The sequence below is a fragment of the Symsagittifera roscoffensis genome, chromosome 9 (assembly GCF_963678635.1).
Source record: "Symsagittifera roscoffensis chromosome 9, txSymRosc1.1, whole genome shotgun sequence".
Taxonomy (NCBI): Eukaryota; Metazoa; Xenacoelomorpha; order Acoela; family Convolutidae; genus Symsagittifera; species Symsagittifera roscoffensis.
Window position 1 is genome coordinate 30,302,692 of NC_087070.1, and position 15,890 is coordinate 30,318,581.

The 15,890-nt window shown below is 34.7% G+C and overlaps 2 protein-coding genes across 2 annotated transcripts in view; both read right to left on the reverse strand.

The window, feature by feature from the left end:
- Positions 1 to 15,890, reverse strand: part of LOC134854897 (uncharacterized) — a 582,728-nt gene that overhangs the window by 224,899 nt on the left and 341,939 nt on the right. The window lies entirely within an intron of this gene.
- LOC134854896 (proteasome activator complex subunit 4-like) overlaps positions 1 to 15,890 on the reverse strand; it is a 207,032-nt gene that overhangs the window by 22,636 nt on the left and 168,506 nt on the right. Inside the window, exons 8-12 of the mRNA XM_063871256.1 lie at positions 9,937 to 10,146; positions 9,337 to 9,497; positions 7,430 to 7,934; positions 5,226 to 5,986; positions 462 to 586 (exon numbers count right to left, since the gene is read on the reverse strand). Coding sequence (XP_063727326.1) covers positions 462 to 586; positions 5,226 to 5,986; positions 7,430 to 7,934; positions 9,337 to 9,497; positions 9,937 to 10,146 — 1,762 coding nt within the window. The remainder of the gene's footprint in view (positions 1 to 461; positions 587 to 5,225; positions 5,987 to 7,429; positions 7,935 to 9,336; positions 9,498 to 9,936; positions 10,147 to 15,890) is intronic.

The following is a 15,890-nucleotide window of genomic DNA, read 5'->3' on the forward strand; positions in this document are numbered from 1 at the left end:
AATAAAGCACAGCGATCACAGAAATGAGGAAGTACGTATGTTAACGAGTTCATCGAGAAAGGTAAAATTGCCCATTCTATAAATAGCAGCAACCGGTTGCAATACCCATGCTATGAAAGGCTGTTTCTTTAACTGTACTTTTGCTGCCAAAATTTCTTGTAAAAATTGGAACCAGACCCAGACACGCGACAGAGATATTGCAACTTTTTGTTTTTCCAACCGCTGAAACCAAAGAATATCATCTTCTGTTTTATTTCATTTTCTCTGCAACTAATTAAGATACTGAGCATGCATTTCTCCTAACAAAGCACAAAAACAGCAGACCAAAAATTTCAGAAAACCACTAGCCCTTTAATAGATTTTAGTACAGTAAAACTGCTAACTGTAGAGTTTGCACCTGAAAGCTCATCTTTTAAAGGAACTTAAATGATTGACTTATCCTTCTTTGATCAGTACTGTACCTTGTGACCAGTCCCGTCTCATACATGTATATTGCAGCATACGAAGGGCAGTAGTGTGAACAGATTTGTGCACGTTCTGTTTCTCCAGAATGGCACACAGATCGTTCACTATGTTCTTCACGCAGCTTTAACAGACAGAAAGGGTTGAAAATATATAGTTAATGCCAAATCGTTGGCAGCATCCTTTTATAGTTTTAACCAAATTTATTAAAATAATTCTGACCTTGAGACAGTGAAATGGCGAATTTTCAAAATTGCATTTGAACTGTCAAAAGAGCAATGCAAACTGATTGCGCTTTTTAAGAGACGTCAACGGAGGCTATTCCCATGTTGCTTTTTTTAATGCAAGTAGATTTTTTTGTCGGCTTTATTGATTTCGACCCAATTTTTGCCTGCTTACTTGCCGGGTAATTATTTTTTTAAAATCTTTTGGTGGATTTGTCAAGTACTTTTTTTTCTTCATTTTCATGAGGACAAATATAGTTCATGGTTTTCTGGTTTTTATAGGCGCCAAAATTTTCTGTTGGAGGTAAAACTTATTGAATTTTTCACCTGGAATTTTTGCAAATAGAAAAATCATTTTTTTCCGGATGCATGGTTTTCAATTTTTTTGTTCTAAAAGTGCGTGAAAATATATTAAATGAAAGTCTTAATGCGCTATGGACGCAACGTTTTAACTATTTTTACCGAGCACAACGTTTAAGAAGACTTACATCAGAAGTTTTAAGAATCATTCAGAGCGACCATCGAGCTCAATGTTCAAGAGGCAGTTAGGAAAGGAAGAACTTTCAATCATTCTAAATTCTGGATTATTAATTTTTTCCGAAAAAAGTTCGAAACTCTTTAAACAAGAACTCAATTCAATTTCAAGGCTAGACAAACCCCACCTACTTTTAGCCCAACATTTTGCGTTTACAGATTCATTTCAGTCTAAAACTAAATAACTAAAAAGAGCAACCTCCATGCTTACACGAACCAATTTATAGTAAACTGATTTGTGCTATGAAATGACTTGAAATATTTCATAGCTTGAAAAACTTGTTTAAAAAATCGAACCTTTCGCAAACCAAACAGCTCGATTAAAATATTTCAAAGATTCATAGCTTCAATAAGAAAAAAATAAAATGATTCCAAACCATTTTGGTCTATGAAAAACTTGATTTTTTTTTGTAAAGTTTCATAGTTTGAATATGTTGTTTAGAAAACTTGAACTGTTTGTGAACTGATTTGCTCTGTAAAACAAATTAAAATATTTCAAAGGTACATTGATTGAATAGCTTGATAAAAAAATTTCAACTTTTTGCGAAATGATTCGGTCTAAATACCAAGTAAAACTTCAAATCTTCATCGTTCGAATGGCTTCAAGAGAAGAAATATTTTTTTTTGTATTCAGATTCGCTTCATAAAATAAGTTGATTTGTTTCAAATATCATAACTAGATTCGAGTGCTTAAGAAAAACTTGAAAATTTCACGAAAGGATACGGTCAAGGAAACAACTTAAAACACAGAGGCGAAGCTCATCTTCGCACCACTTGCGATATACAATAAAGCTCCAAAAATAAAAAAAAAATGTATCCCGAACTTGAAAAAAAAACTGGAATTATTTTTGTTGAGAAAAATCGACTGCTAAAATATCAGAAACAGTTTTATTGCAATTGTTGAAGAAATCAATTACCTTCAAAACAAAATAAGGATTTGTTTTGGGCTTAACTGTATTCATTTCTTTTTGATAACCAATAGATAAAAACGATAAGAAAATATTTCAATCGATAAATTGAGATACAAAAAATCCCAAATATACTCGAGAACTGTTCATTGATTTTTGCAACCAAACAATCTGCATATCCAATAAGAGCAATCGTGTGTGAAAGGTCTCATCCGCTAATTGCTTTTGTAAAAGACCGGGAAAAAAATTCAAAACATGAAGGCAAAATTACAAATAATTGCCTCACAAAAAATTGCGGAAAATCTGAAAAAAAAACACTGTAAACCTATAAAAACAAACCAATTACATCAAAAATGATAAAACTTGAAAATTATTTGCAACAACAAAAGGGTTAGATCACAAAAAAACGTTAAAAAAACGGCCTTTAAAGGAAATTAAAAAACACGAAACGTTTTCGTTTGTCAAAACTTCAGCCAGAAAAAAAACACACTCCTGGATCTGGTGCAGAACTTGGCATCACATTCCTTTGCAGACAAAACAGTCGAGTTAACCTTGCAAAAAATTTATCAATTTTCTGACATATTGAAACAATACGTTAGATCATCAGCTTCAATCGATTTCAAACAAAATTGCTTAAACCTAAAACACACTTAACTAATTAAAACTCAAACTAGTTTCACGAACTTTTAGAACAAAAAAAAATCGAAAACCATGCAGCCGAAAAAAAAGGATTTTTTTTGCAAAAATTCCAGCTGAAAAATTCAATAAGTTTTACTTCCAACAGAAAATTTTGGCGCCTATAAAAACCAGAAAACCATGAACTATATTTGTCCTCATGAAAATTAAGAAAAAAGTTACTAAATTACTTTAAAAAAATTAATTACACGGCAAGTAAGCAGGCAATATTTTGAGTTTTAATTACTTAAGTGTAATTTAGGTTAAAGCAATTTTATTTGAAATCGATTGAAGCTGATGATTTAACGTATTGTTTCAATATGTGAGAAAAATGATAAATTTCTAGATTTTTTTTTGCAAGGTTGACTCGACTGTTTTGTCTGCAAAGGAGTGTGGTGCCAAGTTCTGCACCAGATCCAGGAGTGTGGTTTTTTTCTGGCTGAAAACTTGACAAAAAAAAAACGATTCGTGTTTTTTAATTTCCTTTAAAGGCCGTTTTTTTAACGTTTTTTTGTGATCTATCCCTTTTACTGTTGCAAATAATAATCAAAATAAATCATTTTTGATGTAATTGGTTTGTTTTTTATAGGTTTTCAGCGTTTTTTTTTTCAGATTTTCCGCAACTTCTTTAATGTGGTAAATATTTGTAATTTTGCATTCATGTTTTGAAGTTTTTTTCGGTCTTATACATTAGCAATTAGCGGATGGGGCCTTTCACACCCGATTGCTCTTATTGGATATGCAGATTGTTCGGTTGCAAAAATCAATGAACAGTTCTCTTTTACGTTGTGCTCGGTAAAAAAAAGTTAAAACGCTGCGTCCATAGCGCATTAAGACTTTCATTTAATATATAAGATTGAGTTTTTTTCCAATGTGCTAGAGATCTGACAATATTTTAAAACTCAAAAAAAGTTGTCGCTTAATTGGGAATCGGCAATGGCCTTTTTAAATAATTAGTTTTAGACTGAAATGAATCTGTAAACGCAAAATTTTGGGCAAAAAGTGGGTGGGTACTCTCTAGCCTTGAAATTGAATTGAGTTCATCTTGTTTAAAGAGTTTCGAACTTTTTTCGAAAAAATTCTAGAAGTCCAGAATTTAGAATGATTCATTGCAGGGGTCTACAATGATTCATTTGGAAATTTCATTTCAAGGGTCTGAATTTGTTTGCAAAACTTTCCTTCAGCAGCGATCCACCATGCAACTTTTCAATAAAAAAAACATGAAAAGCGACAAAAGGCAGACGCGAAACGTCAACGAACTATTTCGAATTAGTTTAACTTGAAGGTCAGAGTTGTTACAAAAACTTAAGTCGTTGTCCAAAATTTTTTTGAAAAACTATAGACCAATGAATTGGAATGGAATTAATCAACCTGAAACTTCTCATTTTAACGTCTGAAACCAATTTCAGAACGTCAAAATTGTGTCAAACAATCTTATTAATTTAAGACCAACCGTTGCTAAAGGTCACCGGTAATAATCAATACTGAACGTCAAACATAGGAAACAGTACCTTCAATAAGTTGTGAATAAATGTTTAATTTAAAAATACATCACGTTAAAACTCTTTAATTTCAAGAACCTTTCATGAGTAGGACTTTCGTCATACAACTAACCATCTGATATTTCAATCCGCTGGTAAGCTTAGAAGTTTCCAACATAGAAGTTTCCAAGCAATAAGTGAACATTTTTTTCGCATTAGTGCTCTCTTCACTAAAACTAATAGAGACTCAGGGATGAAACTTGAACATATGATGGATGAAAAAAAAATGCCAGACAAAAAACCGTAAATGTTGGGCTCATGACGTCCTTTACCCTGTAATCAGAAGGCATCAAAGAGGTGTTCTTAGCCCCGAAAAGGCCCCGTAAACAGCAGATGCAGTTCAAATCTTTAGCTTTTCAAACAATGTTTTTATGACCAAAGCCAGGCATAAGCCTGGAAAAGATTCAATTAATGCTAGAAAACCTAGCCAACAGACTTGGAAAACATGAATAATTGTGTCTAATAACTTTTGGTGCAATGTTTACTGCATAATTTAACACAGTAATAAATTGGAAAGCATGTAAAGAATTGGAAAGCGCGAAACCAATGTTTGTAAAAATTATGCATATCACAAACATTGTGAAATATGTTGTGTTGAAATTTTTCTAAATGCTGTTTTTGTACTGTTGTTTAAAACAATTAGCTTTTGTCGGTTCATTTGATGACTTAAAATGCTTCCAGCCGTGTTAACTTTTTACTAATCAAATGTCACAGCACATATGATATTATACTGCTACCGCAGCGTACCGACTTAAAGGTGTCAACAAAATTAGCACTATTATTTGCGACTTGTGTAAACAACATTCATCGACTCTAAATAGAAAGTCGAACTACTATAACTCCGACTTCTGAAAAAATAAAAACCACCTAGAGTATCTCACCTCATTCGCTCCTCGTTCTCTTTGTCTAGTATCTCGTCGCTTCTTTTTAAGTCTACTACTGCGGTTCCTTCTGCCTCTAAAAATTTAGCAGCCAAATCTCGGCTCTCTTTGGCCATCGAGTAAAATATCGACACGGTCGTGCAATTATTCGTGATTCGCTCATAGAGACGATTAAGAATTTCCAGAACCGACTCCCGTTTTTTGAACTCATTGGGATCCTCGTTGTCATCCGAAGACGGATCATCAGCATGTTTCATCCCATTAAGAGTATCTTTCTGAGATACATCGCCTTGGCCGTCTTGCTTTCCATCCGCATTCAATTTTGCTGTTTTCAAATCAGACTCAATCACATTTCCGAGCAGACTATCGCCACCATCGGCTAATTCACCCTCGATGATAGATACACTTTGCGACTCTTTTTTGACTTCAGTGGAATAACAGTTTAACACTGCTATCCATAATTGGTGTTGCACTTCAAAATCCATAATTTCCAACAATGTTGATCCTGAATTCGAGGCACATAATGCATGCAGTGCTCCTTTATACTGATGATAGGATTTCGGGTTTAAGAGCGTTTTCTCAATTAGAGGCACAAATATCCTTGAACTGTATTTGTACACGTGAATCAGGGTTGATAATGAGATATGAGCGTCGCTTCTAACTACTGGGTATCTGCTGGTGGCCAGTTTCCAGATGTCGTTGGCCAGAAGAGCACAAGTTGGTCCGAATAGACCCGGTGTACGACGCCACGTCTTGGTGAGCTACACAAAACAAAAATAATTGAATGGAATAGTTGCATGAAATAGCAGAACAACCATTTGGTGTGCAATTAGCAAAGCCAATTTTGACCACAGATATTAGTCCGAAACATTCAATAATTTTTCAAGTGCGCTTTTTATATCGGAAAGGACGCTTTTTAAGGACGGACGAAAACAAATTAACACGATCTATATAAAAGTATTCACTGCGTTCATCGCTTCTTAAACTATTGATTTTCCAACCACAGTGTCTATGGAAAATTGGAAAAGTGCCTATGAACTCAAGAAAACCGGAAAAAAAATATAGAAACACTTTTCAAATCTCAAAGAAAAATGGCACCAAAACACTGAGTTTGTTGAAAAAAACCTCTAATTCGAATTTCAAAGAAAAAAATAGATGCCCTTTCATAAAATCATCAATAATGTATGAATGCACATCTGTAGTTATTAGAGACTTTTATGCACATTTTAAGACTTTTTCCTGAAAAAAAATCAAAAATCAGCAAGACTATCAGTCTTCACTACGTTCATTACTCTTAAAAACTGGATCAACACGCTATTTTTTATTCCGCTTGGAAAATTTGAAATAACAACTGTTTCGATACAAAGCCATTCATCGTCATTTGCACTTTTAGCGTCATTTGCACTTTCGTTAACGGAGAGCGTAATTTTCCTTCCTTACAGCAAATCATTTTGAAGCATGATTAAACTTTGAGCGTGAAAAAACTAAGAACTGTCCAAAAACAAAAACCAAACGACCGAAATAAGCATCTTCACTTTGTTCTTAGATACTTAAATTAAGCGACACGACCTTCTCTACAGTGCTGATTTAAATTAACCGGACGAAAGCGTTAAACTTGAAATTTGAAACGCATTTTTCTCAAATTCGGTTGAGTTTAGGTGAAAGCTTATGAAGACAAAACCTGCTTAAAATTTTAGCAGAATTAATATGGTGTAAATTGTTTTGCGTAATTCGGGCCCAAAATTTTACCCCAAAAATGGGTCATTTAGGTTTTTCTTATTTAATAGAAAATTAAGCCAAAAAATACCCAGTCGATCACAGGCATAATTATATCATAGTGAGCCCCTTGTAAAGCCCATCCTGCTTTAATGAAAAAAGCGAGAAATGCCTAATACACACATTACTTGTACAACAACTTATGACATCGCTGGGCAAAAGTAACGCCACCGTTTGAATCTATCACAGGAGGGGAGGGGGGAGGGTGGTGTCAGGATTCGAAAAAATTATTGTTGACTTTTTTTGGTCATCCGATTTAGTTTTTCGAGCTCCTCTAAAAGCCTTTTAAGACCCTAAGGCAAATATTTGCAATAACACTTTGCCATAAATGATCTTGAAGATTTTTTCGAAAAACTAAAAAAAAATTTCGGCGCGTGCTGTCCTTTCAAATTAAAATATTATGGCACCAAAGCATTCTTAATTCTTACCTTGTAATGCAACAGGATCTCATTTACTTCCATAGGAGCGTATAATAGTTTCTTTTCCTTGAATCTTTTCTTTCCCAGCAAGTAATTTTTGGATGTTTTTGTCTGGCAAAAGTTTTGCATCAACTTCGATTTTCCTCCGACCTCTAGCAGCAAAAGACGCAGAATTTTGGACACATAAACTAAAGATTTTGTGTCATTTTCCTGAATATCATTGCTCAACATAGCATTTAACAAATCATGCATTTTCATTGCTAAATCTTTCCTCAAGGTGTTGTATCGCTTGAAACTTTTCGTGAGGTACTCTTCATTGTATAAATGTGGAGTTAGTTCGCATTTCTGTGACGTTGTCAGAATGTGTTCGGAATCTAGACCAGCCAGACTACAAGCAAGACCCTCAACGAAACTGTGGACGATTGTGAGTTCTTTCACGAGGTCTTCACGACTAAAAGACTGCTTTCGTGATGCTTTTGTTTGATCCTTAAAATTGGACGTCGAACTTTTCGGCCTAAAGAAACAAAATTCTTTCAAGAGATGTCAGTTTATCCGTGATGATAATTAATTTGCGGTAAACTTCGATCAGAATTACTCAAAGATTACCGCAAAAAATTCTGGAAAATAGAACTACTTTCAGGGCCAGCTGAATTCAATTGTCATTTTAAATGAGTTTTGCACAAAAAAAAACGTTTTCAATTTCATTTTCAGTTTTTAAGCAACTTCGATTCAAAATTTTGGGCGATAAATAAAACTTAAATGCTAAAACTTAAAAAATAAAACTCACGGAAACGGAGAAATCTACATTCCATTTTCGAAGAAATAATACATCACAATAAAGAGTTTCCAGCATCTTTTAATATTGGCTTTTTCACGAGCCTAATTCAATTGGAGAACACTAAGTAGTTTTTGGTGAAAAAATGAAATTCATTTGAAACTAAGACTCGTTAACGATGTTTCTTACCATTTGCACTTTCATATATAGAGACGGGGCCAAACCGCAAAAATCAATATTTGCTGAAAAAAATCAACCTAACAAGTGTCTTCACGTCGTTCATTGACAATTAAGGATTACACAATTACTACAAAGATAAACTTCAATTAAGACAATATATACCCCAGATACATCATGGGTCGTAGGACGCATATCTTTTGCTTTCACAGCGGAAATGAACAGCGAGTCATGAAACTCAGAATGCATTCAGGCATCTGTCTTTTTACGTTGGGACATTTTGTTTGATACTACTTAAAATCCCTTCAAATAGTTACAAGGCATAAAACAAATCTAAATTATTACATTACAATCTTCATGGTAAACACATTTTGGGCGCCATGCGCTTGAATTTTCCACAAAAACGAAGCAATTTTATCAGTTAAGAACCTTCTAGTTTGTCGCTTAACTGAGAAGGGGGAAGGAAATCTGCTGATGTCAGTGTGTTTTGTTATGTAGTTACTGCACTGATTTAATCGAAAGAAAGAATCATCAGTAATCCGTTTGATGCTTCGATGATTGCAAGGATGAAGGGTCGGAGCTGGGCTTTTCCAGAGACACGCTTGAAATGCAAATTCCCAAAAATGAAAAAAAATGTCCAGGTCATGTTCGCGCTGAAGAAGCTTGTTGAAGAAACTGTAAGATAATATTTGTCCTCATCAAATTCAGCATGTGGTTAGAGGAGCGCGTAACCCATCTGAGCGCCCGCTTGTGGAACGTCTCCATTTTACATAAACAAGATGGCAAAGTTGACAACACCTGGCTAGCACAGAAGATAACTGGCAGAATACATAACTGAAAAACTTCAGGCGCATTCCACGGGGACATGCATGTGGAATGTGGCGCCTCATCAAATGAAGAGTTCACTAGGGAACTATCACAGCTATATCTAACACCTTATATTTCGGAGTCTCATGTAACATACTTTTGAGTATTAGCGAGGACTTGTTCTGAGAAGTGGGTGAGCTTGTCAACACATGGCTGCATAATCTCCTCCACTAGCCTCTCAACAAATGCAACTCCAGTGCAGTCTGGCATCCTCCACTCTACATGGAGACTCTTCAGGTCCATTGGTCGGCCTATTTCCTACAAGCAGTAGTGCAAGCTACACAATTTTTCTGACTAGTCACATCGACGGAAAATATAACACCGTATTTTCTCAGACAAGAGACACGTTTTTGATTAATTATATCTGGTCAAGAAGAAATCTTTTAATTGGAGACGTCTTTCATTTGAGGGCGTTCTTTACTTTTTTGTTCAGACTATCCCCAGGGGTTAAAAAGAACTATGATCTAAGTTGTGTTTTCAACACACAAAGACGGGTGCCATATATTAAAGTCAGATGAATTCGAGCAATATATTATATCAAAGCTTTTTAAGTAAGGAATATCTTTCGATTTATAACTAAAAATACTTGTGCCAGAAGAAACAAGCTGGGAAATTAGTTATTTTGGACATTCAAAAGCTGTTGATTGGATGGCAGTTTTGCGTATTGGGTTCCTGTCAAGAAAACAGCCGTACTTACAATAATGGGTACATATTTATCAAATCCCAGCGACTCTTTCGTCCTTCCTAGCCAATAACTAGGTAAAACACATGGGCTCAGTCTAGATGCTAACAGTCCCTGCAACACTGTACACGCCCGTCGGTATATGTCCACGTGTTTGGCCTTGAGTAGTAGCTGCAGACACTCGAACAGCTGGGGTTCGAACTCGTGGCCTCTGAAGCTGGCGAACTGAAACATACGGACAGCATAAACTAATAACGCTGAAATGGACCATAGTCTGTTTCTCCAAAAACACTTCCATAAAAAGAAAATCCAATACTTTAGTTTGCTTTAGGCTTGAAACACAGGGGCGAAGCTGGCTTCGCACCACATGCAATACAAAACAAGAAAACCACAAGATCCAAAAAAAAACAACTAGATCTATCAAAATTAATACGGCTAGTTTTGAAACAAAACATGCCAAGACGATAGAATGTGAAAAAGGCATCGGAAGAAAAATTACAAGCGCTAAAAAGCCGACAATACCCTAGCAGAAACCCTTTATGCCGAAAAAAAAAATTAAATATAGCCAATCGAAGTATAGCCAATGAACGCAAGAAACAAAAAAAAACACTTCAAAAAATCTCAACTTTCGAATTTCAAAGAAAAAAAAGATGCCCTTTAAGCTCTTTGAGTTTGTAGAACAGTTTGTGATTGGCGTTTTTTTGATAACATTAACCTAACTTGAGAAAACTGGATCAATAAGTAAAGTTTTTATTCCGCTGGGAAATCTTAAAAATAAATTCCACTTTCGAAACTAGAAATCGGTCACGTTTTTTCGCGCCATTTCCACGTTCGTATTTGGAGAGTGATATTTACATCCTTTCCAGCAAATGAATTTCACATTAACTCAAAAAAATTAACTATACTTCAGTGATCAATATTTTAGGACTTTTTCCTGAAAAAAAAAACGAAAAATAAATCAGCAAGACCTATATAAGAGTCTTCACTACTGTTCATTACTCTTAACAAGACAAGGCTTTTGAAAAATTAACCAGCCCCTCGCCCTCAAAACACACACACACACATGCAAAACTTAATTTGATCGTCAATTGAAATATTATAAGGCCACCTAGCCGATATAGTAAAGACCGAAACCTATTTCGCCGAGCAAAGCAAAAACAAAAAAGCCGAAAAATATTCAAATTTTTTTTAGACTTATTTGAAATTATAAAGGGGCCCCTCACCCTCAAAACACACACACACACAGAGAGACTATTTTCGCCGGACGATAGATGCAATTGAGGTCATTAAGCCGCTTTAATATAGACCGAAACCAATCAAGCGGGAAAACGGGAACAGAAAAAAAGCCGGAAAAAATTGTTGTCATGAAAAACTATTATTTCTATACAAACTGCCTTAAAACTACTCAAAATAGGTCACTTAGCCGATAAAATATAAGCCGAAATAATTTGAGCAGAATTAAGTCAGGGCTAGTAAAATTACAAACAGCATTAATAATTAAAATCTGAAAACTACAACGCGACTTGCGTACAGTAAAGAACAAACACTTTTACGATGAGGCAACTAAGCCCACAAAACATAAACAGACAAACAAAAAGCCGACAAATTTTTGAAACGGAATATTTCTCGTTTGAAAAAAAACAGGTACTGTGAGATTCGAACCCACGACCTTTTCCGTCCCAGGCGTTTTCGTTACCTCCAGGCCAAGTGTGCCGGAGTTGCAAAAAAATTCGAATTTATAATGACAGGAACTTAAATTTACCAATTCTAATTTTGACTATTCTGTAACAAAGTTTTTGACGAAGAAAGTCTAGTACCCGAATGCAATAGTCTTGTACCTTTATCGCAAGGGTAATACAAATATGGAGAAACAAATTGCAGTCTTTTTTGTTCGAAAATTTTTTTATTATTGATATACAAGTTCACAAAGCCATTAAAAATGATTGAGACCTTTAAAAACTCAAATTTCCAATAAATTGATTTTAATTTTCGTCGTCTTTCATTAGGGATCACTCAGCAGTTTACATTGAAACAAAAAATGTCCACAGCAAAAACCGAGATGATCTTGGGTGGAAATTAAACGTCCAATGAATTCAAACCCTCTCCAACGAAATGAAATGAAATCATTCCCGAGCAAAGTATCTACGTAAGATCTAAGATGAAGATCTAAGTAACGGAGGGCTCTTTAACTTCAAACTGAATATAAAAGTGTTATATCTTTTCGATTTCTTTTAGATCAAGATCTTTATATCTTTTAGATCTCGATCTTTATCTATACTATAGAAGCATAAAAACAGAGAAAAAGCAAGTGCAATCAGGGCCAGAATTTGGCGCGCGCTCCCCCTCAAAGTTAATATATATTGGCGCCATTCTTGTAGCCTAATGGTGCCCTCCCAATCTGTATTTTTGTAAACGAGTAAATAAGAATCCTGAGACTATAATGGTACTTCAGGTTGGAAACAAGTCATTATTATTATTCCCGAGCAAAAAAGCATGAAGAGGGTAGTTGCAACAAGAACTTAAATTTATCGGCCAAACTACTACCCCATGATTATTCAGTTGCATGTCAACTTAACATGAATGCATCATTTAGTAATATACCACATTAACAGCAATTCTATATTCAGTCAGTTGAAATGACGGTAACAAAAATGATTGTCATTCTCCTCTGCCACTCAGCAGAAAACAAATACAAATGCATGACATTCAACGATTGACTTGTTTGTATGGTGAATAATCAATTAATAATATAATCAATTAATAGGAAGGAAACCTACTCATGTGTTAGCCCTAACGCGCATAGTAAACCAAGTTGAATCAAAGCATTCTAAGTACTTGAAAATGTTTTTGCTGACTACCCCAAAAGCTTGATTTTTTTTCATGTTATACTTAACCTCTAACGGTCACAAGTCATTCTCAATAATTTTACAATTTTTTCAAATGCAAAGCTGCATTTTGCGAACAAAAGCAAGAAAACGGCAAAAAGAAGCGCCAAAAGGCAAAAAAAAATGACGCAAGAAAAGGCAAAAATTTCCAATGACAGAGGCGAAGCCTTAAATTAAATTTGTGGAAATTATGTTAACACAGGCCAAGTTTAGCGTTATAAGAGCATACAAGAAACTGGAAGCGGTAACTAAACCTGACAACTTTATGAAAAAAAAATCTTTGAGCCGAAAAAAGGCATTGGATTAAACTTGCTACAAAAATTTGAATGAAAATCTATTATCATGAAAACAAATAATTGCCCTGCAAAAGACGCAATATAAAGGCAAAAAGCCGACAATACGCTAGCAGAAACCCTCTATACTGCAAAAAAAGCCAATCGAAGATTGGAAAAGAGTAATGAACGCAAGAAACATTCAAAAAAAGTTTGAAAAAATCTCAACTTGCGAAATACAAAGAAAAAATATGCCCTTTAAGCTCTTTGAATTTCTAGAACAGTTTTTTGATAACCTTAACCCAACTTTAGAAAACTGGATCAATAGGTAAATACTTTATTCCGCTGGAAAACCTCAAAAAAAATCCATTTTCGAAACTAGAAATCGTTCACAACTTTTTGGGCCGTTTCCACATTCGTATTTGTAGAGTGCAATTTGCGTCACTTTTTCAGCTGATGAATTGCAATTGAACTCAAAAAGTGCATTATTCCTATGTGCATTCATAAATGCATCAGTATGTATGAATGCACATCTGTAATTATAAGAGCATTTTAAGACCTTTTGCTGAAAAAATGAAAACAAAAAAATCACTAAGACCTAAATAAGAGCCTTCACTGCGTTCATTACTATTGAAAAATAAGAAACAAAGGAAAAATAGAATTATGCAAAATCGGAGTTGGTAAATCTAGATTCCAGATAAGAGGTGGTATTTGAAATCAAAGAAGCTCAAACAATGAATATGGCTGAGCAGGTCTATTCAGCTGGGAATGAGCGGCTTGGTTCAGCTGTGAGGAGATGAATCCTTTGAAAAAAGCTGTTCACCGGAAAAAATTCTCGGACCCGGTTGCATTAACTTTTTTCAGGCGCAAAAAAATTACCGCCAACCGGATACGAACCACCGGCCTTGAGATAAATGATCCCCAATCTCCACCGTATCTCATAAAAAATGTGATAACTATCAACAGATACAGCTTATCAAAAACAGGCTATTAAATTGACAAAACTATGCACAAAACTTACAAAAAAAATAGCAAGATTTCATGCGAGCACGAGTAACAGACGATTTGAAGAAATTTACCAACTAACCTACCTCAATTTATAGAGCAAACGCATTTTAACTAGTAACTAGTATACGAAAAAGTTCATTAAAACATCCGACCCTGCCCATGTTTGAACCCCCTTATTTTGTTGCTTGTCTCCTTCCCTACCTCTACGCTAAAATCCATGATACCTCGAAGCTAAGTTCTATTTGTAATATAATTGTCTGTGTTAATATCCTTAGCACTGGCTGTACTTAATAGCTGGATCAAAATGAACACTTTCAAAATGAACACTTTTTTGTCGCAACATTTGCATCGCAACAATATTTGCGACTTAAGTTTCAAAAGTTAGTTCATACTACAACACAAGCTATGCTTGTGTAATAAACTCAAGGAGACAAAAAGCTAAGTGACTTTCTTTGAATTTCAAAATCCTTTAGTGATCTTTTTTACTTCGCTGGAAAACTTTTTTACTCTGCTGGAAAAATTAAAAACTGCAATCCAATTTCTAAATTTAAAAACAATTCATGCTTTTTGGCACCATTTCCACATTGGTAGTTCTATATTGCAGTTTGCTTTGTTTCTGGATGATGAAGTTAAACTAAACTTATGAAGAAAATAAAAGTCGAACCCCGAAAAATCAAACTTGAGCCTGAACAAAACTTCGTTCCCGCTAAAAAGAAAAAACAAAACGACCTAAATAAATGTCTTCACTTCGTGCGATTACGTGTAGGAAAATTGTAAAAATATAAATTATTTGAAAAAAAGTTGTTACGAAAAATTTAAAAAAAAAAACAAATTTGCTATTCTATAACTGAATTCTAAAATTGACATTTGAGGTCAGCATTTGAGCACCAACTCCACATTTATCAAAGGTCGGACTAATTTCTAGAACAATCTATAATCAAAATTACAAGTCGATCCCGTTTTTCCTGAAAGAAAACGGGAAAAAGATCATCCCGACCTATATAAGAGTCTGAACTGCGTTCATCGACTGTTAATTTAAACCATAATATAAAGTTTCGAAGTCCATTTCCTCCTCGAAACACACCCATAAGCACACAAAAAATCTTCCGCTCATCAAATGACGCAACTTGAGGCCACTAAGCTGATAATAATTTTTTGAGAAATTGTCCAAAACTATCGATCAACCAAAACTTGCATATCCTTGTCATTTTTATAAAAACAAAAAAACTCACGAAAAAGATGCCCAAGTAAGACAATTGAACCTTACATAATCGCAAGCGTAACTAGCATCAAAACAAAGCCGAAAATTCTTCAGCAAACATAAGCTGAGCCAAAAAATGCTTGAATTAAAAAAACAGTGACCCTCAAAACTATCACATTCAAAAACATTTTGCTCATGTAACTTCTCAAAATGAGGCCGCTAAGTCAATTTTCTTAATCTGAAACCTCATCCAAATAAAGAGAAAAAAAGACTGAAAAAAAGGGACAAAAAATGATATACTGAAATCGAGTTGGTAATTTTACGACCAACATAAAAAACAAAGTTCGAATGAAATGAGCTTTTAAAATGCAGACATGCTCAAAAAACTCGTCTGTTCGTCGAACAAAGTACAGTCTGAAAAAGTATAGTACCCGGTTGCAACACCAATGTTTATCGCAAGTGTAATAAAACACATTCAAATTATCGCAAGGGTAATAAGTGACAACCATAACTTAAAAAATAGCCTAGTACTAAAACAGGAACTCCACATTTTATTGAAGCGCAATTATGTGGCCAAAAGCTTCCGGATACTTTGGTGGTCGT